At 52.6% G+C, this 27,611-nt stretch overlaps 1 protein-coding gene across 4 annotated transcripts in view; it reads right to left on the minus strand.

Moving 5' to 3' along the window:
* The window catches only part of MYH9 (myosin heavy chain 9), a 91,214-nt gene that overhangs the window by 43,308 nt on the left and 20,295 nt on the right, over window positions 1-27,611 (minus strand). For all 4 annotated transcript variants that reach the window (XM_023631247.2, XM_070253958.1, XM_070253960.1 and 1 more), the window contains exons 2-3: window positions 17,767-18,118; window positions 12,616-12,772 (exon numbers count right to left, since the gene is read on the minus strand). In XM_023631247.2, coding sequence (XP_023487015.1) covers window positions 12,616-12,772; window positions 17,767-18,099 — 490 coding nt within the window. In that variant the 5' untranslated portion in view covers window positions 18,100-18,118. The remainder of the gene's footprint in view (window positions 1-12,615; window positions 12,773-17,766; window positions 18,119-27,611) is intronic.

The following is a 27,611-nucleotide window of genomic DNA, read 5'->3' on the forward strand; positions in this document are numbered from 1 at the left end:
GTTGAGGAGTAGTAGAGGGTAGTAGTTAGTAGTATTGGCACAGGACAGAGACCGACGTTGGTGATCTAGAAGGACACATTGAGGGCTCCCACTGCCCAGCCAGGGCCCTGCAGGACGGGGCCCCGGGAGAGCGACCACGGCTCCCCGTGTGCATGGCGAGGAGGCGGACCTAGCCCTTTATTACTAGCACACTCTACACTACTAAGCAGCAGCCTCCTCGCAGGGTGAACCACCGTGCGCCTGACCTCAGCAGCACACGGGCTGGGCATGATGACCAGCTCTTCTCCTGTCTGCAGGTCACTCGGAAGGGAAAGAGGGAGTCCAGGTGGAAAGAAGCAAAATTAAACCTCATGCCCATCACAAAGGGAGCCGCCCCTGCCCACTCTGCACCTTCCCCTTCAGGCCCCTAAGAAACACCCGCAGTGTGGAGCTGGGAGAACTGGGCCACTCACAGCCTTCTCAGTACCACGGAACCACCCACAGCGGCCCCCGAGGCCAACCTGGCTCCCTTGTCTTGATTTGCCCCAAAGAGGGTCCTATGAGGCTGTGCGGCTGACAGCAGAGCTTCTGTGAGACAGCCGGGAAGGCAGAGGAAAGTAGGCAGTGGGGACTAAAGGCTGGGAAGACACAGCAGTTTCCATCGCCCGCCCCTAAGAACGGTGTAGGGACCGCTAAGGGTCTGGAACAAACCCAGCTGTGATCCAGGCCCCGGCCTCCCCCACTGCCCCTCCCAGGCGGCCCAGCCACAGCATGTTTAGTCAACGCTCCACAAGCAGGCAAGATGGTACCTGCGCGTGTTGGCAGGTCATGAGGCAGCAGCGGGCCAACGTTACCATAAAAGGAAACATTCCCATCCCTTCCAGAAGGAACCGTTTTCCCAGAGCTGTCCAGGCCCGGTCCCTGGGATGGCTGGAATTCCTCTAATTGTGTGAGGAGGAGTCAGATGCTGAGCTGCTGAACAACAGGAAGCAGAGCCCCCAAACACACACACATGCAGGCAGAGACACACATACGTACAGGGACGTGGACCCAGCTGCAAGTGGACGGGTGCACAGGTACGTGCACACAGAGACACACAGGCATGCACAGTTACCTACAGGCACATTGTACACAGACACACACATGCACACACAGAGGCCTGCACACACTCCAAATTGCAAAATTGCACACCCAGAGTCACTGTAACCTCCATCACCCCACCATCCCCAGCTCCCCCCTCCTCTGACCTTTCACCTCCAGGTCCTGAAGCCCAGTTACCACTGTCAACAAGCCCAAAAGGAAACACTCTGACACTTTCATTCCACCCTTTAAAGGCTCTAATTCACTGTGCCAGAACATTCATTTGGGCAAACTCTTTTGCAGAGGAAAACGATGGGAGGCCTTTCTCATTTCCTCAACTCTTGTCCCCACCACCTGGCGCCCCACATCCGCCTGCCTGCAGTGAGTGACACCATGGCCCCTCACATCGGAAAAGGTCTCTTCAATTCCTGCACCAGGTCTGGGGCTGTCATCTTGTGGTCTCACAGTAACCTCAGGTGGTAGATAAGGCAGGCACTGTCCCTGTTTTGCACAAGCTCCTCACAGCAGTTCTGGTTTGTTCCTGAGCTCAGAAGCAGCTCTTCTGGGCAGTGGGATGGTTAGAATTCTCAGCAACCAGTTGGCCCTCCACCTGCCTCAGTTTACTCCGCCAGACCCCCAGTGCATCCTGGTGGGGACCCTCCTTAACACTCACTCCATAAGCCCCTCCCACACGGTCATCTCCATGGATGCTCCAGAGAAGTCCAGCCCACCCTGTTTGTTTTGGCTCAAGTCCTTATTCGGGCCTATATGGACTGAAGGCTTATTTGAAAACGCCCTTCCTTCCTCCACACCAGAGGAGACAGACAGACAGACAGATAGGAATCCTATGGCCCAGTACCAGTGGAGTGCACCCACCAGAGACAGTTCTGTTCTGGGAAACAGGCCCCGTTGTGGGAAATGGGCCCAGCTCTGGGATGAAGGCTAGCCTGACACAGGCCCCTAAACTCCTCCTGCCCCGCCCCTAACTCGGGGGTGGGGGCGGGGGGGCAGAGACAGGATTAGGAACCTCTCTGCAGTGGTTTTCGAATCTTACAAGCAGTAGCAGCCTTCCCTCAGATAAAATCTTCCCAAATGCCCGTATGAAGAACAGGAGACGAAAAGCTGAGCTGCGTGGGCAGCGGAGATGGGGTTCCTCCGAGCACACTTTAACCACAACCGGCAGGCGTCTGGAGCAGCGGCAGCGAAGGCTGCGTGTGCTCGAGCCTGGGCTCCCGGCTCCACGCTGCACTTCCCCTCGGGATGCCGGGTCCCGTGACCTCCCAGGCAACAGAGGGCAGGGCCTGGCCAGCAGGGCTGCTCCAAGGACTGAACGAAGCAGGTACCTGCAGCCCGTGGTCCGGCACAGGCGCTCAGAGACACCGTCCTTCATAACCCCGAGCCTCTGCACGCCCCCCCGACTCCAAGCTCTCCACTGCATGCCCTCCTCGGAATAACAAGAAGAAAGGTTTTAAGTTACATATTCAGTGATGAGGCCATTCACTCTCCTGATTTTATTCAAACCCAAATGCCCCAAGGCCTTTCGGAGCTGATGCAGGTTTCCAACTGGACAGGTGTCTCCAGCCTGCTCAGATGGTCCAGACTCCAGTGGGCGGAAGGGAAACCTGACTGCAGGTATTCACCCCGGGTACAGACTTCTGCTGGGGGCCTTATCGCTCACTTCCTCTATGAGAGGAGTTGTCGATTCTTGTCCATAAAAGGCCAAAGGCTCACACAGCAGTGACATCAGCCTCGACAGGAAGTAGAGGAGGAAGAGAACGGACTTGGTTCACCAACAGCCGCTGGCTGGGACTGACTCATCGCCCGCTCACCAAGATAACGTCTCCCCGAGGTCGGCAGAGCTACGCTCTCTAGGGTACACCTGGAAGAGTGCCCTGCCCACAGGACCAGGCTTCAGGTCAAGCAGGTTTCTTGAGAACTAAGATATGGATACGGGCCAAGAAAAATGAAAGCAAAGGGCAGTCCAGGTTGGGCGACATGCCTGCGTGGGGGAGACATGATGGATGTCATGACAAATGGGCCTGAAACTTTCCACCACCAAGGGGTCTGCCTTTCATGAAAACTGCAGAGCAGACCCCTGGGACGCTCACTGTGTGAAGCCCAGCTCTGTGACGCCTGGGAGGGAAAGTCTCGGGCTGTCCAGGGCAAACTCTTGGACATCAGAGTTAGTTCTCCCAAGACCTTCTGGTGAACAGCATCAGGGTCTCAATGGGCCAAAATGCAAAGCATTTCACCAAATATAAGATGCGGAGAGACCTGTGGGCTCGTGCTCAGAACTTGGGGGCTGGGAAGGCCCTAGAGAGCATCTGGTTCAATCATCTCTGTCTAGAGGTCAGGACACCAAGTCCTGAGAAGCCCAATGACTTCATCAAAGTCACACAAGCTGAGCCAAGAACCCAGGCCTCTGGATGCTAGTTCTTCCCCATGGAGAGCTCCTAGAAGGGGATCACTTTGCGCCACCAGCAGTCCTGCCTCAGCACTGCAAAGAAAGGGCCATCCACACTCATAATAAAGTGCCACATGGGGTCCTGCGAGCAGCCTGTTACTTTCTCCCAAGCCAGCCCAATTCACGAGCTTGGGTTACAAGTGCTTGGGAAGCAGAGGTGAGAAAAAGCAGGTGCAAAATAATGCTTCACATTAGCTGAGGCTGCAGACTGATGCCGAGCCTTGGGGCCCTTGTGTCACCAAGCCTCTGGCAGCCTGCCTGGCAGTCCGCCAGCAAAAGGAAGGCCCCGGCAGTGGCTCCCAAGCACACAATGTGGTCATCAGCAATGTTTTTCCAAGGCACGGAGGTAGGACCAGACCAAGGAGATGCTTGCTCAGCAGCAACCCAAGCCAGAAGTCTGATGGACTTGACCCAGTGCCTCCACCCACACACTCCCTCAGGTAGGGCTGTGGTCTGAACCCTGCTGAGGAGGCCCAAGTCCCCAGTTACAGGAGGCAGAGAACGGGCAGCCCTCCAAAACCAGGCACCCTTGATAGTCAGAAAGAAGCCCAAGGGACTGCTCTTAACTTTCATCATGTGAGAGGACAAGCCAGGCCCCAAACAAGCCTTCTCTTGGCCAAAATGCATCCGGTAGCTCACACAGGTGAGCTCCTAGCACACAGGCAAACCTGCCAGAAGCCACTGCTAGTCGTTCATCCACCTTTCCCATGGGCGGGGCTGGCAGCAGGAATGTTCCCCACGCGGGGCTGCTGCTGAGGCAGCTCCCACGTTTGTCAGGGTGGAGGGAAATTCAAAAGCCACATGTGATACTGATGGCCCACAGCAAATGCCACCAGGACACTGGGAGGGACCCGACACTCCCAAGTCAGTTCTTCCTTGCTCTTAAACAATATTTTCCTTGGGGAAAAGGAAAGACAGGTAGGGGGTGCCGTGGCTGAGTCCCGTACAGAGAGGATGAGGCATGGATCACAGCTCTGGAGACAGCTGGGCTCTCAGGGAGGGAGAAAGGGGAGGACGGAGGGAAGGACAAGAGGACACAAACAGGGAACAAGATGGACACCGCGAGGCAAAGCTCAGGACAAACTTGGCTCCAAGAAGCAGCACAAACAGTCCTGCAAAGAGGACAACGGGCTTTGTGAAACAACACAGTGATGCATTCAGCCCAACCTGGAGAGCACCAGGCGCATCAGTGCTAGGAAGTGAACAGTCATGGCACATGAAGATGCTTCCTGAAGAAGCTGGAGGCTCCACCGCCTTGGAGAAGGGGCAATCAATGAAAGGAATGGTGTGCTGGCAACTTTTAGGCCAGAATTTCTCTCCTGGAGCATGACTTCCACCCTTGGCTTTCAGCTTAGACCTCTGCCCTCTTGTATTTGTGGACTGGCTCATGTGGGAGAGACAAGCTCTTCCTCCAGAGTCACAAAGCCTGGTGGGAATGACATCCTGAACCCAAATCAACACTGTCCATTTGCCAGAACACCATGGGTCCTCAGAGTTTATTACAAAGGTCAACACTGGGCCAACAGCCTTGGTCAAGACTAAAGGAATTTTACAGAAGCCACTTGTGGAATCCTGACTTTTATGCCTAGAGACTTTCAGCTGTGTTATCTCTCTTTAGGGAATTAGTTTTGTTCTCCTCTGATAGTTTAATTTCAGAAACCAGGCAGGGGAAAGAAAGCAACCTTCTTCTCCAAATGCACCAACGTTCAGCCCTGACATCCTGAAACACAGCTCTACTGGAGTCTCAGAGTCAGAACTGGAGAAAACAGGAAAAACAGGCTGGTAAGCAGCGATCACCAGGCAGGAGAGAAGAACGTGTCCAGGGAGGTTAAAAGCACAAAGCAGCTGGGTCATTAGAGACTCTGCAGGTAAGTTCTTGTGTATGCTTTGGGGGGGCTGTGACAGAGAAACTGGGCCAGGTTTTCAAACACCCCCAAGGTTTCCGGTTCCAAGAGGGCACTCCTTTCTTATCTCCCACTTCAGCCAGCCCGGAGCAAAGCACAGTGGGCCTGTTGGCTTGGATTAAAAACAAAACAAAACAGCAAGCTTAGAGCTGAATCCTTGGAAAGGACTGTTAACCACAGATTCCTCTTCTAGAAGGAACATTTTACAGAAATGAGACTGACAGGCATGACCACACTATAATTAGGCAGCCTCATTCCAGGGGCTGGGCTTTCCTTCTGGGGGCATCACAAAGCAGCCTCCTGGGATCAGCCCCAGGAAAGCACCCCCTGATCTGGGCTCGGTGCTTGGGTGGTGGGCCCAGGGCTGCTTGTCACAGCACCTCTCTGCTTCCCACCAGTACATCAAGAGAGGACCGCCCCAGTGCCGCACGCACGTTCTCCTGGAGCTCTACCGAGGCCACGTCAACCAGAGGCCTCGTGCTGCCTGCTCCGGGTCCGTGGACTAGACCGGGCAAGTTGGAGACGGCGTCTGCCAGCGCACGCCTGTGTGTTATGTGGTCGCTGCAGGGAAGGCAGCTTTGACAAGTCACTTCCTGTGTGTGCTTCTGCCGAGAGCCTGAACTCTCAGAGGATGCTCTTTGAGATTAAGAAACCCGCCTGGAGGAAGCCTCTGGTTATCACCTTCCTTAAGCCAGTGGGATCGTGGATGGAAGGAATGTGCGATGTGCAGGTTTACACTGAAGGCAGGGACAGTTCAGTCAAGAAAGTGAATTTCCAGACTCCTAATGCTACCTTCTAAAGGGCACTTGCGGCTGGCCCCGTGGCCTAGTGGTTAAGTTCGGTGCACTGCACTTTGGCAGCCTGGGTTCAGCTACAACATCTGTCAGCAGCCAGGCTGTGGAGGCGTCCCACATACAAAATAGAGGAAGACTGGCACAGATGTCAGCTCAGGGTGAATCTTCCTCAAACATACAGAGGAGGATTGGCAACAGATGTTAGCTTAGGGCCAATCTTCCTCGGCAAAAAAAATAAATAAATAACTATAAAGGGCACTCATCACAGAGCAGGCATCGTACATACTGCACCCTGTTTAATTCTTACAATGACCCTGCCAAGAGGCAGATGAGAAAACGAAGGCCCAGGCCGAGTAAGTAGACTTGCTGGACCATGGTCACTGTCAGGAAGTGACAGAGCCAGACTCCCACTGAAACCTAGTCCAAAACCCAGGTTTCTTCTCCACACCAAGTTTCTTGTTCACAAGGCAAGTTTCTCCCTAAAGCTAAGGCCAAGAGAGGCCCAGCAGACTCTTCGTGGTGACTCCTACAGAAGTGCTCTGTCATTTATCCAAGCCCCCCTCTCTACCCCAGCCCCCTCAAGGCTAAACAAGGTGGCCTCCCGCTATGAACTGGACTCTCACTCCCCTCCTGAAGTTGACTTACCTGCCTCTCACGACCTCCTCCAGGCAGGACCATGGCTTGTCTTTCTACTCTAGCACACAGTAGGCACTTGGCTGGCACAGGGGGTAATGATGCGTGGGCACAGAGCATGCCCCCGCGGGGTGAGCCACACAGGACACACGGGCCCGGCTCAGACGTCCCTGCAGACAGCGGGGGCCCCATGCGCAGATGCTGGCAGAGCCTGCACCTCCTGGCCTGCACATTCCTGCTTAAGTGGAGTCATCACATCTGTGGCTTCCTCAGCCGCCGTCCTGGTGAGTCTGTTCAAAGTCACACTTTCCCATACCCTCAAAGCACTTCCCTAACAGTGCTTCTCCTCGGAAAGACCCTGGAAAGCAGACAGCTCCAAAGGAGCAACCACCACTGGGGCAGGAAGAACGTGAGAGAGGAGAGGAGGGCCTGTTGCCCGAAACCAGCAAGCTAGAGAGGAGAATTCCTCCAAACACCAGCCAGAGAGTGAGGGGCCACAGTGCCCCTGGGGTGGGCCCCAGGACGGGAATCGGGAATCTGGTTTCTGGGGCGGACTCTCTGCGGGCCTTTGGACGAGTCAGTTAACACTCCTGGGCCTGCCCTGCACCTGAGTTAGAAGGGTCATACTCAGACGGGAAGCGAGCACAAAATTTCTACCCCTCACTGTTCACTCAAAAGGGTTAACCAACCCCTGAGAGGAATGTGGACACTCACTGGGCACTCTGAGCAACCGCTCAGTGACCGACCGCTTCTGCTGCAGCCTCTGCTGAGAAGCAGAGGTGGGATTAGCACGGAGCAGAGGGTTAAATAGTTCTCGGATTAGGGTAGGCCTGGAATGAAAGCAGACCCTGCTGCCACTCCCCCAGAAATGCTGGGAGCTCATTAAAATACCATAAAGTCACTGAAAGTGAACCAAACCTGGCATTCCAACTAATTAACATAGAAGAGGGTTTTTTTCCTACTCTTACTGGGGAGATTCCTGGGCTCCAGTCAAATTCTTCCACTGGCCAGTTCTCCTGTAAGAATCCACACTGTTACCCACTGAGAGAGACCCCGGAAGGCCTGGCCCCAAAGGAAGCCAGGAGCGCCATTTCCCAACCCAGTGGCGCCTTGACGCTGTGCTGCTTCTGTCCAATTCCACGGGCAGCCCCTTGTACCTGCCTTGGGAGACGGCCCTCTTCCCCATCAGGGCCCACGTCTGCCTAGTGAGGGGCAACAACAGGAGTTACGCTCTCTCATCCTCCCGGCCTCAGACACTTCCAAGCCTTCAGCACTCTTCTGAGGAATGGTTCAACCCAAGGCAGGAAGACCCATTAATGGCTGTGACAACAAATCAACCAAATGGGAAAGCCAGGGTTAGGAGGGTGAACCAACCATGTCACCGCAACTTTAATTAAACCGAAGGCTGAGGATTAAAACAAACAGAACAGTGCCGGGCGCGTCTGGGCTGCGCTGTAACCACTTATTGACACATCCCTGCCAGTCTTTCCACAGGATCCGAACTCCACAGGATTCCGACCACCCCAGGCCTCAGCGGCCACACCTTCCTCCAAACTTCCAAGACACCTGCCACCTGCTGCAGTGGTGCCGGCACCAGGGGTGGGTGGCAACTTGTCTTATTATATGGCTGCAAGTACAGATCTGTGTACAGACACGTCTGGTCTCTCCACCTGGGCTGTCAGCGCCTCCAGTGCCAGATAACATACTAAACCACACGGTATTCCAGCACTTTCCACTCCCTTCTCCATGGCCTCATCCAGGGCGCCATATGCTGCCGTGTCCCATCCTGAGCCCATGGCAGACAGCACTAACCTATCCCAGCATTCCTTGGCATTGAGTCCCAGATCCCTGCCAGTACAGGGCTGGGCAAGCCACTACTGATCAATGGGAGTCAATCTCAGAGGAAACCAATCTGCAACACTTAGTCCAGTGGTTCTCAAGTGGGGGCGACTTTGCCCCACAGGAAACATTTGGTAGCAACGTCTGGGGACATTTTCGATGGTCACAACCGGAGAGGGATGGTGTCACTGGCATCTAGTGGGTAGAGGTCAGGATGCTGCTAAATATCTTACAATGCACAGGACAAGCCCCGCCTCCACCCCCAAAAACAGAGAATTACCTGGCCCCAAATGTCAATCGTGCCAAGTTTGAGAAACCCTGGCTTAGCCTGACAAATAGGTAGAGGAACCATACAATTTATCATCCACACTGGGATGCTTCTAAAAGTGAAAGAGGACACGACGAACACTAACTGCAGGCAGCAGGCAGAAACCAGGACTTACAGGCAAACCAGAGCACTGAGAGATGAAAGACGGAGGGAGGCCCCAAGGAAGGGTCCAAGAGCTCATCTCATGGAAGTCCCCAGACAAAGCCAGCAACTACCCTATTTGGAAGAATAAATGATAGCATGTCATAAGCCACAGCCAGCTCAGAGAGGAAGTCTTTTTCTAGTTCTTTAAAGAAAAGGCAGAAAAGGAACTATGTGGCTACCTCTTTTAAGATGTGAGTGACAGAGAACAAACCTGTTTTGCCCCAAAGCCAAGGGGGCAGCATGTGCTAAGACATGTTCTCCAAAAGAGAGGAGCCAATTTTACCCAAGTTTCCCCTGTCAATTCCTGACTTAGGGCAAGAACCAGAGGCTCCTCTCAGGAACTTTCTTTCCTGGTGAACCATCTTGTCATAACAGGAGCAACTTCTGTTAATTAACTTCTTCCCTACCCCAAGAACAAGAAACCTATTGCTAACTGTTTTGCAGGTCAACTGTGTATGAGGAGAGGGAACTTGAAAATGTCCTCAGTCGGTCACCATGGGGTCTGAAGAGCCACAGCAAGTCCAACACGAAGCAGAAGCGAATGAAAACCTCCAGATTGAGAGTTAGAAGTATGTGGACCCAGCACCTGCACAGACCGTTAAAAGCAAGCACCAACACCTCAGGTTCCCTGTGCCCACAAACATATTTCCTACCCCTGGTCTCCAAAAGATCCAAAAGATGAAAACACCCACCCATTTGCACTCATAATTCGGGGCGGCTCCTCGGTTCCCATCACGGCCATTCCGTTACAGACAAGACTTCTCGGTCAACACAAAGGGGAAGCTCCAGCTCTCTGCAGATTCCCTTTTTTTTTTCCAATTATCTCCAAACCTATAATTGCTGACTTCTGCCCCTCAAATTTTTTTATTGTTGAACAAATAAAAATTGGATGAATCTCTTTGGGAAGGAGCCCCACAAGTTGTCTGGAAAGGCTAGAAGACCAGTTCCAAGGACTCCAACTCTTGGCACCATGCTTTGCATCATTACATCATTCTTGTCAGAATGGTTTGCCCACAAGTGAAAAAGCCCACTTCCTAGAAAACGGCTCAGATCCAGGATCCCAGTGTGGGAACATGCCCTAATTCAGCAGTGCAGAGCTCAAGAAGACTCCAGGGCGCACTTCTTGCACTTGCATGAGGCTGATGAAGACAGCCAGGAGAAAACTGACCCATAACCCCTAGAGACACAGACTCAGGCTCTTCTGTAATCTCACAGAACGTTCTTCCAGCAGACTGTTCGAGTTAGCACTTTGAAACAGGCATCCTGCTTTAAAACTAAAGGACTGGGGGCTGGCCCCGTGGCCGAGTGGTTAAGTTTGCGCACTCCGCTGCAGGTGGCCCAGTGTTTCGTTGGTTTGAATCCTGGGTGTGGACATGGCACTGCTCGTCAAGCCACGCTGAGGCAGCATCCCACATACCGCAACTAGAAGGACCCACAACGAAGAATATACAACTATGTACTGGGGGGCTTTGGGGAGAAAAAGGAAAAAATAACATCTTTAAAAAAAAAAAAAACAAAACACTAAAGGACTGGCTTCCTCAAGGGATTTTGAAAGACATGAACCTAGGCCAAACTTGCACATTCTACATAATTCCTCAAGCTTGGAACCGAAACACCTTGCTCATAGTACAGTGTGCAGGGCACAAGACAGTCCCACATGTTGCCATTTTAAACCTCTCAACTAAGGATAAAGTTGTAAATACAGCAGATTCATTACCATCGCTGCCTAGATTAACTACAAAGTTTAAAGAAAAAAAGGATGCATGTGCAATAGGACACGAAAAACCACTATCAACACAAGATAGGAGAATACAGCCCTGCCTGAAAGCCAACTGGGCGTGACTCAGAATGACATGAAACGCACCATATGCCAGGCACCTGGCTCAGTTCTGAGACTATAAAGGCGACGTGGGCCCTGTCCACATCTAGGAGAGAAAAACAAATGTGTAAAACCCCTAAGTCAAATAAACCAATGCAAGTGTAGCCCAGATCTCCTGCCTGGATGGCAGTAACGCTTCAGCTGTGTCTTTAACAACAGGAGAGGGACTTGCCAGGTACGGCAGGCAGATGGAGCAGGTGTGGCGGTTTGAAACAGAAAAGATCTATCAGAGAAATGTCAGGATTTCCATGTGGCAGGGAAGTTGGAGCGGGAGGCAGGAGGCCAACTACAAAGGACACTGTATGCCTCCAGAGGGGTTAAGTGTTATCTTTGGGGCAATGAGGAGCCTTTTCAAGATTTCACATCAGGGGGATTGATCAGATTTGCATTCTAGAAAGATGACCCTCTGAAAGCACAGAGGGAGGGCTCTATTGAGAGCAAAGGTCAAGAGGTCCCAGAAATAGTAAAGGCAAAAAATTGTGGAGGCCTGAACTAAGGCCAGGGCCACAGGACAGGACAGGGAAGAGGATCAGAAATATTAACAGAGATAAAACCTACAGAAAGCACTGACTGACTGGGAAAGAGGGGTGAGGGACAGAGGAGAGTGCAAGATAAGCCAGGTTCCAGGCCTGGGTGACTGGGTGGATGGCGAAATGGCAGCTGGGAGCAACTGGCTGGCAGCAATCAGGCGACAGTGGCAGCCGTCAGCCAGAAAGTGAGAACAAAGCTACTCAAGTGGATGAGGCCATCGTCCAGAGGAATACTCCGAGGGAGCAGACAAGACCTTGAGGAGCACCGACATGCAGGGACAGGGGAAATCCCAGGAGAGAACCACGTAGATGGGAACGGCAGAGATCAGGGAACCAGAGAAATAGTCGTGGGAAGGAAGGGGTTTCAAAAGGGAGTGGTCAAGAGTGTCCAACCCCAAGAGAGGTTAAGTAAGAGAACAGCTCACGCTACTACGGATTTAGCAACACAGCAGGGAGGGTGACCTTTGTAAGACAGTCTGCAGAAGTGGTGGGGCCAGTCAAGCAGGGCCAGAAGCGTGACCAGGAAGTGAAGAATGGAAGCGGTGAGCAGGGATACTTCCGCTAAACAGCTCTGCTGTGACGGGACAGAGAGAAGCTGGAGAGGGGTGCAGAATCCAGGACAGACTTTGTGTCTGTTATGTAAAAGACGGTCAGAACTCAAGCACGTTCCTAGACTGGGGGGAAGCGAGACAGAGGTGAAAAACAAGGAGGAAAGAGAGTAAGCGGTAGAAGAAGGGGTCTGGAAGAGAGCAGAGGCCTGGCATGGGAGCTCTTGACAAGAATCAGAAATTGGGAAAATAATTAGGAAACGTATTTTTTAAAGCTTCTAGAACATTCTATCAACATATAAACATCTCCTTTGATAGTCACTGGTCTTGGCTCTCACACATCGGCTTACAGAGCTCCACGATGCCCCATCACCAGTGCCATCAACACCGACCCAGCCACTCGATCCCTTTGGCAATGACCATGAAGGAGCACCTGCAAAGGTGTCAACGAGGCTGCAAGCAGACCCAGCCCCGGGGAGGCCACAGCACCCACCTTGCATCATACTCCTGTAGGCGGTGTCTGTGATGGCATAGATGTGGGGGGGCATCTCGTGCCTCTTCTTGCCCTTGTACATTTCCACAATCTCTTCGGAGTAGATGGGCAGGTTCTTATAAGGATTGATGACCACACAGAACAGCCCTGAATAGGTCTAAAGAAAAGAGTGACAAACAGGAATGGGTTAGGAAGTCTGACTCTCAACGGCATGTAAACCTTGTGGCAAAGTATCTGCTGCCTCCAAGGCCCCCGAGTCAGCGGGATGTGAAAGCATCCCCTGGAGCCCCCCACTCTCTGTGCCCCACTCCGGCAGACCTGCCACAGGGGTGGGGGCACAGGTACCAGCTCTGCTCTTTTAGCAAGGGTCCTCGCTTGACTGCACAACTGCTGCCAGTTTTGCATGCCGACCAGTGTGTGCATCAGGTGAGATCCACGGCAAGTTCACGGACAGCAGAAGTCCAGGAACAAAACTCGGATCCAAGGACAATAAGAGATGTGTTTGTCCACGAGAGACGCACAGAGAAAAGGATTCAGCTGCACAAGCAAACTGTGGAAACACAAATTACTCTACCCGAAGGACTCGCAGACCTGCTCAAGCCGAAACGTTTCCCGCACTGGGAAAAACTCACTGCACTCCTCAAACATTCAGATCTTTTGTGGGCTAGTAGATCACTCACCGATACCTCTCTCCCTGGAATCCTCTACAGAGAGTCACATGAAAATCTCTGAAAAACTTAAAGACAACTTGCACATCCCCTGTGAGCCTTCTCCAAGACTCAGGTCTTCTCTGAAGGGGGCCCAATTAGTCCACACTCTTCATACGAGGCATCCAAAAGTACACCCAATGTTCCAAGTCTGATCTGACCAGGTTCAAACCAGATCCCAGAGGCAGATGTGCTGAGTTCCAACCCCATCAAGGACAGGTTTCTTAACCTCTCTCTCCCTCCATCTCCCAGCCTGTAAAACAGGGCCAGGCAGACATCCACGCCTCATTAAGAGGTTATGAGGATGGCACGGCACCCAGCCGTGGAGAGGAGCTCCCAGGAGGTCAGGAGAGCGGTTCCCAGTGGCAGGCCCACACAGACCTGCCTCTCCTCAGTGTCTTAAGGTAAAGCCACATTAACTTGTGACTACTAATTCTTTTTCTAACAATTTTCCTGCTATCTTTTCTTCCACGATCCCTCTCTCCACCAAAAACAAAAATACACTCCTGGTAGCTGAGTGAGACTCCCAAGACCACCCAGGTGACCGGAGCTCATCAGCTAGGGGGACGCAGCTCTCTTTTAGCAGCTGGAGCAACCCAAGCAGCCTCTTCCTAGGAAACTGGGCCGCAGACCCAGAAGAAGGTTGGCAAAGGGAGACCGGCAGGGCAGGATGCACACACACCTGCAGCCCTGACTGCTGAGTGACAGCTGAAGGTCATGAGGCTAATGACAGAGCTGGGAAGAGACCCAAGTGTCACACCACCCAGCACAGACCTCCCTGGTGGTAGAGGCCAGTTCTCTGAGCTCCTCAAATCTTTTTGTTTTCCTTGTTACAAACAGCCTTCACCTCACTGTCCGTGGTTTCGCCCCTCGATCCAACAGCATCCAACACCTGAGGGGCTGTGCTAGGTGTCAACCCAACCCCTTCCACCGCGCCAAAAAACAAGGATGGCTCTTGTGGCTGAACCCAAAGACAGGGTCCACAGAGGAACCAGTTGTGAGGCAAAGGTCTTCCTAGCACTGGCCAAGGGCTACAGCACTTGGATTTTCCAAACACAAGTTAGACTGAAAGCAGAACCCGGGAGGGACACACCAACCAAACGCTGGCCTGCATGCAAAGGAGCAGCTGAGTCTGGAAATGAACAGGCGTGTTTGGCTGCCTCTTCTGTTGGGAGGAGGGGACGTAGGGCCCTCGCTTTCCTTTCTTCCCGGGATAATCAGTCATTTGTCTGCCCTCCAACTACTCCCTTCACAAGACACCAGGGAAGCTCTAAAGCAAAGGCATCCACACATGGTGTTGACAACCTGGGGCCCGGGGATTACAGGAAGACTCCTGGTCTTCCCTCCATGTGACTGTTGGGTGGGGACAAGACAGAAGGCCAGGGAGCAGCAAGGTTACCCCAGGAGCACAGAAACAATCCAGCTTTGTTCCCGGCATCTAAGAAAACCTACACTCTAGGAAATCCAGGCTGATCAAAGCAAAGGCCACATGGCCCCACGTTTAGGGTGTGCCACACAGCCAGGTGTTCAGAAACAGCTAGTGGTGAGAGCAGAAGGGGACTAGGGGGTATGAGTCTTTCTGACAGCTGGGTGGGCAGATGGTCCTGTGGAGGGTTCCAGGGGGCCTCCAAGTGCGCTGGGCTAATACCATCAAATCAGTGGATGTGACCAGACTACGCCCGCGGAACCGGTGCCGCAGCTCAGGTGGGAGGGAGGGGACTCGACCATGAGCCACTCTCACTGGACACTCGTGGAGGCGCAGACGCTGAGCAAGTGGCTTTGCTCCCACACGGCCACACCAGGGAGCTGCTCCATTCTCGGGCCACAGAGGCTCTTTGTGTCCAACCGCCCTCCATCCCAGGGCCTCACCCCCCGCAGAAAGAGACAGAGCAGCTGTGGCACAGGATCAGCCACGCCGCCCACAATGCTGCGCACACAGGCTGAGCAAAGCCTCCCGGGTCGCAATCTGGAACAGCGTGCGCAGAGGTGGACTGCGAGTGAGGCTGCCCCTGCCCCGGCAGCACCACCGAGTGGCTTTGATCTCCCCGCAGCTCAGCACCTGCTGGGGTCTCCACTTGGGCAACTGCAGAGACAATCAGTTTCCCTTCTGGTGACGACGCTCAGGTGGAAGCTGGTCTGAGGCAGGAGGAAGTGCACTGCACACAGGAGGTGACAGAACGGGACTGACGCCTCCAGCCCGAGTGTTCTAGAGAAAAAGCTCAGGGTACCCACCAAGCCCACCTACAGAGCAAAACCAAAGCTTCCGAGAAAAGATGAAGCAACTAACGTGGAAGGCACTGTGATGACCAGTATTCCCCTTTGCAGGAGGTAAGACCGTCTGCAGCCAGCTGATAGAGGCACAGGCAGGCCGCCCAACTCGCTCCAGGCTCAGTTAAGTCTCTAACAGACCCAGGTGGAACAGCGACACCAGCAGAGGGCCGAGCAGAGGGCCAGGCTACCTTCACCGGTAGCAAATGGCAGCAGGAGAGTCCCGGCCTGGCCGTGAGCCAGGCGCTTCATGCAGTCCTCAGGGATCCGTGCAGCCATGCCGCATGGTCAGGAAGGGGCAAGTGCTGGGATTCGAACCGGGTCCTGGAGGCTCCAACTCCCAGGCCCTTATCGCTCTGCTTTACTGAGCAGAGGCCATTTCTTGGTGGCACAGCAGAGTGGGTGTAACATAAGCTATCGAGCTGCCAAAGGGAGGGTCCCGCTGCCGGACAATTGGACAGTGGCTTCCTGCGGACAGGCAATACTTCCTTAAAGGCCCTTTGTTTTTCTGCAGGTCACTAATTCTGCATTTCAGTGGTCAACACCCCTAAGGACAGGGGCTTTTAATTTGGTCCACACAACATTCTCGCCAAGAAACAGAGAGAGAACTGGGCTGACAGTCAGGAAACCCAAGTTCTAGTCTCAGCTCTGCCAACACCTAGCTGTGTGACGTTGCATAAGTCTCTTGCCCTCTCTGGGCCTCAATTCTTCCCACTTGTCCTGTTAGAAGGTTGGGCTAAGCTGGTCTATACAGAAGGACTTTTCCAGGTAGACAGTTCTGTGTATCTCCTTATTGACTAATCAGGCTGATCCTCAAAGGGTGGTCATCAATGGCAGGAAACGAGGACCTTGTAATCAGGGACAGATTTAGTAATCAGCAAGCTAATGCAGTCCTGGCAGATGCTCTGGCCCAGTCAAGACTTCTGGATAATCCAGAACGGCCCGTGGCTCAACAGAGGGATGCGGCACACTGCAGAGCACTCAGAAGTGCCAGACCAGGGGGTGAGGGAAGGATCCTATGGAAATGTGTGCTGATGTCACCCTAAAACTCTATAGAAAAGAAAGTGGCTGGCCCTGAGGAAGCCGCTCACCATCCCTGCAACAGGATGAGCCCGGCCCCTCCTTTTATTACACATGACCGGGGCAAACCCCTCGGTCCAAGACTTGGTCTTCCCACCTCTAGAATGAGGGTTGTGATAATCTCGAGATGTGTTCCTCCTCCAGTGCAAACAGATTTTGAGAACTGTTTTATTCAGTTCCAAGACCACGAAGGCCAAGGCGAACATAACAGCATACTTAAAGCAAGAGCTATTTTAGGAATAGGAAGAACCAGATATTTCTTCCCAACTGAGGTCGAAACCAGAAGGAAATTAACTGAATAGAAGAAATTGGGATCGACAATAGAAAGCTTTGTGACCCCAGGGCCGTAAGAGCTTGGAGCCCATGACCAAGAGGATGGGTAAGTGATCGCCTCTCCATGTGTTCTAAAGCAGTGAGGAGCCATCTTTGCGCAAATGTAGCGCTGCTAGAAAGAGGAAAGAGAAAAGCCTGCTCCTTATCCTTTGCTTGCTCTGGGCCTTTGAACATGCTGTTCTCTGGACTCTAAGCCTGGCATGGAACCACTCTAAAGTGTTGGATGGACTAGTGATTCAAGTCCTACTCTTGAAGGTTCATCTCTGCTCCAAGCACACTCCCCAGGGAAGTAAGCGACACCAACAGGCCTCTATAAAGAACAGGATGGCGGAGATACCAAAAAAGAGAGTGGGCAAAGGGGTGAGAGCGGAGGGGACCAGGTGGTGCAGGGGGAACAAGGTGGGAAACCAGAACACGGTGTTCCTATCTTTGAGAAGGAACTGACCACGCTGGGCTGATCCCTCCCTTCTCCACCAAGACTGAGGACCAACACCAGCAGGTGGGCACACCCTAGACATGTCATGGTCTTCTCACTGCAGTTGGTGTCAAACAGGCTTCCTTACTGTGTTTTGGCTACACAGAGAAGAGACAAAACCAACGCTATGAGAACAGTCCATTAGGACGTTCAGACGCCAAACTTGAAGGATGTCACCCCAGCATTCCTTAAAGTCCTCTTCTGCCCCAGAGAGCCAGGGCATGGGCATGGGAGGGGGACGGGACAGACCTGGAACCTCCCGCCTCAGAGCCCTCGTGCCCCACTTACGTAGATGAGCCCTGAGTAGTAGCGCTCCTTGAGGTTGTGCAAGACCGAGGCTTCGTTGAGGCACGTGAGCTCCGCCATGTCCTCCACCTTGGAGAACTTGGGCGGGTTCATCTTCTGGATGTCATCCTTGTTCACTTTCACCTTCTTCCCATTCTCCACCAGCTCCACGATGGCCTCCTCGCCTACCTCTTCCTTGAGGCTGGCGGGCTCAAATCCACTCTTCTCGGAAGGCACCCATACCAGTTTCTTGGCAGCCCAGTCGGCCTGGGCCAGTGGGTTATTGATGAAGTTTTTGTCCACATAGAGATACTTATCAGCAGCTTGCTGCGCCATGGTGACTTACAGCCAGGACCTAAGGAAGAAAAAAGGACAAAACATCAGATAGCGCTACATCAGCCACACGAGCATCACAAACATCCACCTCTTCTCTTTGCCAACTGTATAGCATCACGGTACAGTACAACTCTAGAGAACCAGGCTGCACAATTTGCCGGAATTTTCCCGTTCTCCACTTTTAGAAAGAAAGATGCACATGGCTGGAAAAAACAAGCTGTTATCAGGAATTCTGGAAGACATAAGGTGTATGGGTAAGGCATATCTCAGGAGCAATACACAATCCAACAAATCTATAAACAACTATTGTGCCAAATGATGAGTGTAAGAACCTCAAAGACAGATGCAATTATAGTCACTAAGCTACAGCTGCTAAGGCAGGAAAGCGACCACACAATTTAAGGGGACTTCCAACAAAAACAGGTTTCTAATTAGCCCAAAAGGCAACTGACTACAACGGCACATGGTGGAAGTTTCCAGTTGCAGAAACTTTTTTTATTTCACAGAGTCAACCAAGAGCAGAAAATAAAACACCAACATGTTTCCAGCAGATTTTAATTCCATCTTGATAATACAGCCGAAAGACATAGGGCGAGAAGAAAAGAAGTCAGGCTCCAGGCAACCTCATGGAGAGGGAGGCCAGGCTTCCCTTCTGGGGCACGGATGTCAAAGGGCCAGCCTCATAATTGATGGGCCAGGAGAACCTGAGTACATGAATGTTTGCTTTTTTTAAAACTCATCTGCGAAACAAAGAGGATGAAATAATAATCCCTTACATCTGTGTGGTTTTATAGTTTATGAAAGGCTTTCACACAGGTTTTGCTATCTCGAAAGATCTTCATCACAACTCTGTAAGGTGGGTAATGGCACGTGTTATTATCCCGTTTCACAGATGAGGAAACAGAAGCTCCCTGGAGGTAAGTCCAGAGTCGCCAGGGAAGGACTCCAAACTCCTGGTCCCGTGGCCTTCCTGCAGCATCACCACAGTGCTTAATCCTGCTCCAAGGCTCAGGCTGGGGTCAGCTGAGACGACAGCTGCCTTGAGTGAACGGGAATCAGGGCTTAGACACCCAAACATAGCCAGCCCACGGCCACCAGAGGAACAACTCAGAAGCTCACTGCCTAGCTCACGATACAGGAAGGCTTTTCCTTTGTGAGAGCAAGGGCCCCTCCTCAGGGAAGCCAGGAGGACCCCAAATCCGGAGTCACAAGGGCCTTCATGCTTCCAGATTCCAACAACGACTTAGATGCCAAGGAGGCTGGAGGCTTGGGTGGGAGCAACAAAAGGCAAAGTCTGGGCTGCCCAGGCCTTCTTATCTGGGCTCATTAAATGGTTTCCAGATCAAGGCTGAGGGGCTCCCCTGGACTCACTCCAGGAGAGGCTGTTTTCCAGGAAATCTGCTCCCTGCCCCCACAACAGGGCAAAGGCAAGTCCAAGGAGCAGAGCCTGGCAGCCTCCCCATCTCCCTCAGCCGGTGGCTTTGTTTACATTCCCAGCACAAGCAAACCCTGGCAGACCCTCTCGGGGGACAGGGCCACCATCCACCTGCAAGGTCCACCCCTTGAGAGAAGGCAGGGCCCAAGAGTCAGGCAGCAGCAGACAGGGCAGGAATGGGACGGTGGCAGAGCACCTGGCTGGCCCTCATCTTCCGTGTGGGTCTGGGGGCCAGGCAGGCGGCAGGGCCCTGGGCACCACCAGCTTACTTCCGGCTGTCCTCACTTCTGCACTGGCCAGTCCATTCAAGCAAATCAAAGGCTTCCCTCTGCCAGCATAAGTACCAGCTGTCCTCTGTCGCTCTGCCATCCATCTGACCACTGGCCAGTGGGCCTCCCCCGAGTCCCGCCACCCAGGCTCCAGAAACCAGTCTCCCCATCGTGGCACTGCCCTGCTCAAGAATGTGCAGTGATCACAGGGCACGGGGCCTCACGGGCTGCTGGTTCTGTCTTTCTGCAGACCCCAAACCCATCAATACACAACAAGGAGTTCCCTTGAACCCTGTCCCCCAAAATCCTAAGTCTGCTGCTGATTAGGAGTTCCAGTGAAGATACTCGAAGATGTTGCATGACCTTCACAAGGTCAGCCCCAGAGGAGGAGGGAAGGGGGCACTCATTAAATACTACTGCCATCATCACACTCAGTTTATTTACAACCTCACTTAACCAGCAATCACCCTAAAAAAGAGCTTTTATTATTCCCATGTATAAATGAGGAAACAGGCTCAGAGAGGGAAGGTCACTTGCCCAGGGTCGCCCAGCCCAGTCATGGCACTAGGTTCTAACCCAGATCCTCCTGGCCCCCGGGCCTGGGCTCTTCCCAGCACACTTGTGCCTGGGGTCTGGCAGGAGTCAGGCTAGCACCAGAGCTGGGCTGAGTTGACGTGGGGAGTACAGGGGAGTGCATTCCACGGCATTCAACAAACATTTACTGAGCGTTAGCAGGCAGGTGGGGAGGCTGAGAGTGAGCCTTCCTGGGGTGGACCACGTGGCCCGTCATAAAGCAGAGCACGGTAAAAGTCTACATTCTCACTCCCTTGGCTGCTGTCAACACCAAGTAGCCCATGAGTGATGGCAGAAGACCTGGCCCTCAACAAACTCCACTTCACCCCAGCAACTCCAACCCTGGTGGGACCAGCCGCAAAGGACCTGGCAGCCTGGCCTCATGGCAACACATGGGCTCCCTGCAGGCTCAGGCCCTCGGCACTCAGCCTACCCTGGGAACTCCATACACCGCTCAGCCCTTTCCTCAGTGGGTCTGCGCTGGAGGGGGAAAACTCCACCAGACCCACCACCCTCGGCTCCTCACTTGGGGTTTGGGGGGGAAGGCAGTTACAGGCCAGCGCTGTCTACCCCTGACGGCTGGCAGAGGCCTGGAGCCAAGCCATACTTCTGTAAGACAGAGGGGCACAGTGCGTCCCCTCAGAGCTGGACCGACACAGAGGGCTGCACCCGCTGCCTCCAGGCATGCCTAGGCCCCCATGAACGGTGGGCTTAAGAGTCTCGCTCCAAGCAGACTTTTTCATTAGACACAGCTGGGCCCTGCTGGGCCAGGCCAAGGACAGAGCTATTTGGTTTCAGCAGCTCTGCTGGAACGCTGTGGGTGAGCAGCAGTGCCAAGATCAATACAGGGGCTAAGCTGGTGGGGAGGGCCGCCGAGGTCACCATGAACAATGGGCTTTCTATGAAGGCCTCCCACCTGGCCACGACAGGAACATCCGTTCCATGACTGGGGGGCCACAGGGCTGCAGCTGAGCTCCCATCTCCACCTGCGTCAGGAGGCGGCTCCTGCGCCCAGCGGCTGCTGACTCATGCAAGGCAGCTGCTGACTCATGTATGCCCGGTAGGGAAGGCGGCTACGCAGACAGGTTAACAGGTGACCGCTCACCTCTGGGGACGCAGGTGGATTGAGCCGCCGCTGTCAAGGGCTGTTAGGAATGAAATGAGAGGCTCTAGAGAACAGACACTAGGGGGGCAGTCTACTAAACACGGCAGCCACTTCTCCCAGCCCTGTCCTGGGACCACATCTTTTTTGAAACAGCCTCTTTGAAACTTCTTGTTAAACTGTACGTAATATAAAGGTTTTCAAAACGAAGCAAAAACACCCCCCTAAATTCCTGACACTCTCCCCGCAGAAACCAGTTTCCTCTTTTTTTTAATGGTCCCTTCTACTTCTGATTCATAGAAACACTTGATTTTTAACTATTACAGGGAGATGATGGAGTTTCACATTTTGCATTTTCCCTACTTATTATGACCATTTCCCCACAGGACCATAGCTTGCTTGTTGATCATTTTTATCCAAATGCTTCACTTTACAGGTAATGATGCAGAGGCTCTGAGAGGGACGTAACTCCACTCAGTCGCAAAGCTGGGCGAGTGAGGACTCGAACGAACCCAGGACTCCTCACTCCAAGGTCTCGTTGTTGGTCGCTTTTAATGGCTGCATAATATTCCAAAGAGTTGTGGGATTTTTTTTTTTAAAACGGCCACTTACTAGGTTTTTTCCTCTTATTTAGTGGACCACCTTGAGATCAATTCCCAGAAGTGGAGTTACTGGAGCAAAGGGTCATCCAGAAATTTTCATGGCCCTGAGATGTATTAGGAAAATGTTATCCCAAAGGGTTGGCCGGTGTGCACGGCCCTTGAGCAGGGTACCCATGCCAGCACAGAGAACACTGTCTGCAGGAAGGAGCTCGGTGGCTCAGATTAGGGAACCTCAGGAGGCCCTGGGAACCTGCAGGAGTCAGCAGGCCAGTAAGGAGTTAAAGAGGAAGAAGGCAGCTCTCCCCCATTGGAGATCGTATCCCGAGGCCAGCCGTTCCCATGCCGGCTTCCTGCGGCTGCCAGTCCAACTCCAAGAAACCCAAGTAGTTGCCTTTTTAGGCCATAATCGAGAGGACGCAACCAGAGGCTAAATTAGGACTCTCAGGAAATGATGAAACTGAAAGTAAAGAGCTTGACCAAAAACCTCTGCTTTCAACCCAAAATGTAATTCCTCGATTATCTACCTTCTCCCCTTTCCCTCGAACATCCATTTGGACTTTTTACTCCTTCCTGTCTTCCCAAGGAATCCCCTCCCTCCCTCTCTCCTTCCCTCCCTCCAGTTGGTTCTCTTTTTACTTACTTATGTACTTGTTTGGAAAAGAAACTGCTAGCCCCTTAAAGACAGAATTTATTCTACTAGGAAAAATCACCAGTGCAAACACTGAGCTTTTCCATTCCTAGACAACTAGGATTTATGTAAAGCCTTCCCTGGGCCAAGTCCTAGGCTTGGAACTTTGAAGTCATCCCAACTCATCTTAAAGCTCCCACGTACCTAGGGCCTGCTACTACGCTCCATTTTCTCACTCAATTTCATAAGGTATATATATCATCATTTTACAGGTGAGGGAAATGAGGCTCAGACGGGTCACAAAACCCAGGTTCAAACTCAGACCCACTCGGCCTCAACGCCCTGCTCAGTGTCCACTTGAACTGCCTTCCCCTGAGCTCTCGGGAGCAGGGAGCCGTGCTGAGAAAATAACTAAGAACCTCCCCCGACCCCGGTTAAGCAAACCAGTAAGACAGACACAAATAATGCCAACTCGAAGCCGCAAACCCCATCTCCTTGTGCTGGTTTGTACAAGGGACTCCACACTTCCAACGCAAGTCACTAGCTAAAGATCAGAAGGAGAGAGGTGTGACCTCGGGCAAAGCTTTTAAATTCTCTGAGCCGAGGTTCCGGTTCAGAGACCCAGGTGGCCTCGACCCAGACACCAGAGCCCCGTTCCAGCTTAATCATTGATGTACACAGGCAACCTCCTCTGACTGCGTTTTCATCCCCAATTCTATCCCAGGGAACACAGATGAACATGTCCCTTCTCTTTGTCCTTACAGCCACTGCTCTTGAGTTAAATGATAGTTATGAAACTATCAAGGTGCCTGAATTCCACTGTCAAGGAAGGTTCTGTGAAAGGAGTTGCTGAAATGATACAGAAACTTTCAAACCCATTAGATTTACTTATTCAGTCAACTAATACGTACTGAGGATCTATGTGCAAAAATATCATGACAAAGGTGTAAAGGACCCAAGGAGTTTATAATGTGTGGGATGACATGATACCCTAGTTAAAGGGCCAGTCTGGGATTGTACAGAGCATAGAGTGGTCAAAAAGCAAGCTCCTTGGTTTTCTTCTGTCCTGTTCACGACTGCACCCAACACCAAACACGGCAGCTGCCCAACAGATAGATTTGCCACATGGGTGAAGAAGAAGCACTTGCCGTGTGACCTTGGGCACGCGCCACCTCTCTGGCTCAAGTGTAAATGCAGATAATATTTCATGCCACCTTCTCTATCTCGCAAGGCTGTTTAATTCAACGTAGACTCATTAAATGTACGTAACAAGGAGACAGGACAGCTGTCTCTGTGGAACCTTCACTGCAGAGGGGAAGACCGTGTCAACAACCAGCTCTAACACAAGGCTCAGTGAAGGAAGACAGAGGAACAAGCGACTTGCTGTAGCGACAGAGAGAAAGGGGTAATTCAGTGGAAAACTTGGAAGCTCAAGGCAGAGTTTCATGGAGATGACAGTAAGCTGGGTAGAATATTAATGGGGGAGAGAAGAGATGGTAGAAAAGGATCCCAAGCCAAGGGAGCAGAGAGTGCAGTCTCTCGTGAACCATAAAATACCGCGATCAGTTGAGACGGGGTTTCTCAACCTGAGCTCCAGGAACATTGAGACCAGAGAAGTCTATGTTGTGGGCGGCTGTCCTGTGCATTGCAGGATATTTAGCATCTCTGACCTCCACCCACTCACTAGATGACAGTCGCACTCGGTCCCCAGTTGTGACAGCCAAAAATGTCTCCGGACACTGCCAAAGGTGGGGGTTGGGGGGCAAACTCGCTCCCAGGTGAGAACCACTGATTTAAAGGGTTAGTATGAGCAGGTGTGGCACAGATGCCAGACCCCTTCTTCGCAAGAACTCTCTCAACTCTGAAGTGCAGAAGCCCAGTCTCCTTAAAACAGAAGTCCTCAGAGCAAAACGATTCCCAGGGCCCAAACCAGGATCATCATGGATGATGCTGTCACCAAGGAGTGACTGTCCCTTATAATACACCGTATTTTAAAGGATCTGACCAGAACTCACTTACTGGACTGGACTGTAAAGATTCCTAAATGCCCAATAAAAAAGAAAAATCAGGCAAAGGAGGCTGACTTGCCTCTGCAGGCAGGGCATGAACCTCCTGAGCCTCTAACACACAGCTCAGCCAGTGATTCATAAGCCAAGTCCACCAGCATCGAGAGGTCCAGGTGGTTAATGGAGAACAAGCAGCAGCCATGCTGGGGGAGGGGAGGGAGCGCTCCCGTGGCTGTCTCAGCTCACCCACCGCGCAGGGAATTCCAGCAAATGCTATTTATTGAATAGTTTTGGCAAACCATGATTAGACCCAAGGATGATACCCGGATGAATGTTTCCACCCAGAACCCTCCCCCATGCCCCTTCATATATGCCCGACTGCCCACCAGATGGATGTCTCCACCTGAGGGACCCACAAGCACCATCACACTTGAGCTCCCTCCACGCTCCTCTCCCCAAATCTGCACTCTCTACTGGGTCTCCATCTCTGAGAAAGACACAATCCACCTGGTCACCCAAGATGATCACCGGAAACTCCTCCCTGGGCCATTAGCAAGCACTGTGCCAACCCCACCGCCGGCGCCCCACTCCAGTCCAGGCCTGCGTCTCCTCCTTTCCAGGCTGCACAGCTGCCTCCTTACTAACCTTCTCCTAAGCCTCCTACCTCCTTCAAACCCATCACCCTAGCTGCCTTCAGGATGACTCAGCAGCTCCATTTCTATTCATGCTACTTCCTATTTTATTGAAATCACTCGCCACCTCAAAACAGCACAATGCGCCAGCCACCTCCAGAAGAAAATCAAATCATCTCTGCAGGTGAGGAGGCCCTTTGTGACCCCACCCATGAACCTCCCCTAGTGCTCCTGGCCTTCCTCTCCCCCGTCCTTCCTCGCTGCCCCAGTGACAGTCACCCCCAACTCCTCATAATCAATTCCTGTGCATGTCCCACTCTGTTCACGCTCCAGGCCTTCGAAGAAGCCAGTGTCCTCTGCACCAGGAAACCCTCTCTCAAATCTCAGCACAAACGCTCCCTCCTCTGTAAGGTTCTCCCTGATTGCTGCAAAAAGACTCCCCATGCCTCCCTCCCCTCTGTGCTCTGTGGTGTCTCAGTAACAAACAGCTGAACTGTCACGATTTGCAGTTTTATGTGAGGACAGGGACTGGGTCTCATTCATCTCGACTTCAAATGTCTAGCCCAAAGCCTGACCCAGAGCAAGTGCTCAGCCGAAGTGCCCTGAATGAAGGAAGGAGGCACAGGGCAAGGCTGAGGAAAGAGGAGTAAGGCGAAGATTCCTAAGAGCCTGGAAACCCCCCTGAGCTGCGCACAGAGGGACAGAGTTAAAGAGCCACAATGAACAAGGAGACCCAAGCTGAAAGCACACACAAGGGTCACAACCACCTAATGGGCTACACAATCCAGACCATTTATGGACTAATTTTTATATCCCCAAAACAAGAAGGGAAAGAAGGCATATTGGGGCTTTCAAACTACAAAGAGGGATAGGAGTAAAGATAATTTATTGGTCCCCAGGAAGCTCTGCACAAGGTTGAATAAACCATCTCAGTTTTCTGAAACCATCTCAGTTTTCTGGAACCGTCTAGCACCCCTTGATTAACCAAGGTGCAGGCAGCTAACATTTACCACCAGACACACCAGAAATGACCTTGGCTGGCGTGGGCTCTGCTCACTGAGATCCAGAAAAAGGCGGCCCTGCCTGCCTCTCCTGGAGCACTTGGTCTGTATGTGCTAAGCAAGTGCTGCCGACACCCATCTTTGGAACCAGCTCTGAACAGAGATGAACTTGGACAAACCCCCCCTCCCCCCCCCCCGCTCCCCTCCACCCCCACCCCCCAACCCCCCCTCCACCATGTGGAGCACCACTGATTCTACAAATCCCAAGATAAATGTTTGTAATGCAAACATTGTGATGGGATGGAGTGGAACGAGTGCGAATTTGGAGTCAGAAAGACCCAGCTTTGAATCCCCCACTCCCCAGATTCCTGTGATCTTGAGGCTAACACCTCAATTTCCTAGCTTTAGAATAAGAAAAAAAAGACTATGGGAGCAGTTGCAACTCAAGTTCCCAGCAAAGAATCCGCCACTTAATAGGAACTCCCCTCCCAACCCCTCTATCTTGTCCTTCTGACCTAATTAATCCTAATCCCTCCTAGAATGATACCTGGGGCTGTGAAAAGCTTCCAGAAGACTGGTGACTCTCTCTGCAAGTTACACCAGTCCACAGAGGATGGGGCACAGCAGGAGACTCCCAACCACAGGAATTTGCACGAAGCAAGCGGTTTCATGGCCGAGGAAGGCTAGAAACCCGCAGTCAGGACACACGCGGAAGGTTCTGAGAAGCCAGAAGTAAGGAAACCTGTTTCACTTCATCCAATCAGGCTTAGGGCCCGGGAACATCCTACAAGAAAAGCATCTCTGGATGCTGGCCTGGGAAATGCTTGTCTGGTGGGATGTGCACAGGGCCTGTGGCAGAAGAGCCAGATTGGAGTCTGGCTTATCGTGACCAGCTGAATGACCCTGCAGATGGATGTCACCTGCTCGGTTGACACTGCTATCAGGCTCAGACAAGATAATGGCCTCCAGGAGCCTCCCTGTATAAACACCAGGACTATCAGAGCACTGATCTACAGGGAGGAGTCAGCCACTCTGCCACCAGGGCCCACCTCACAGCAGCCCCCCACCCTAAGGTGCTCACTCTCCCCAGGCCCAGAGGCCAGAAGCTGCCAAGGACTGGGAGGAGGGGCCCCTTGCCTCCCCACCTCAGGAATGCTGTTTGCTTACAGAAGAAGCTGGGGCTTGTTTCCATTAGCAGAATTCCAACCCAAGCCTCTGCTGATGCTTAAGCAGATAAGAAAACCAGACCAGAGACAGGCCAGTG

The sequence above is a fragment of the Equus caballus genome, chromosome 28 (assembly GCF_041296265.1).
Source record: "Equus caballus isolate H_3958 breed thoroughbred chromosome 28, TB-T2T, whole genome shotgun sequence".
NCBI classification, from domain to species: domain Eukaryota; kingdom Metazoa; phylum Chordata; class Mammalia; order Perissodactyla; family Equidae; genus Equus; species Equus caballus.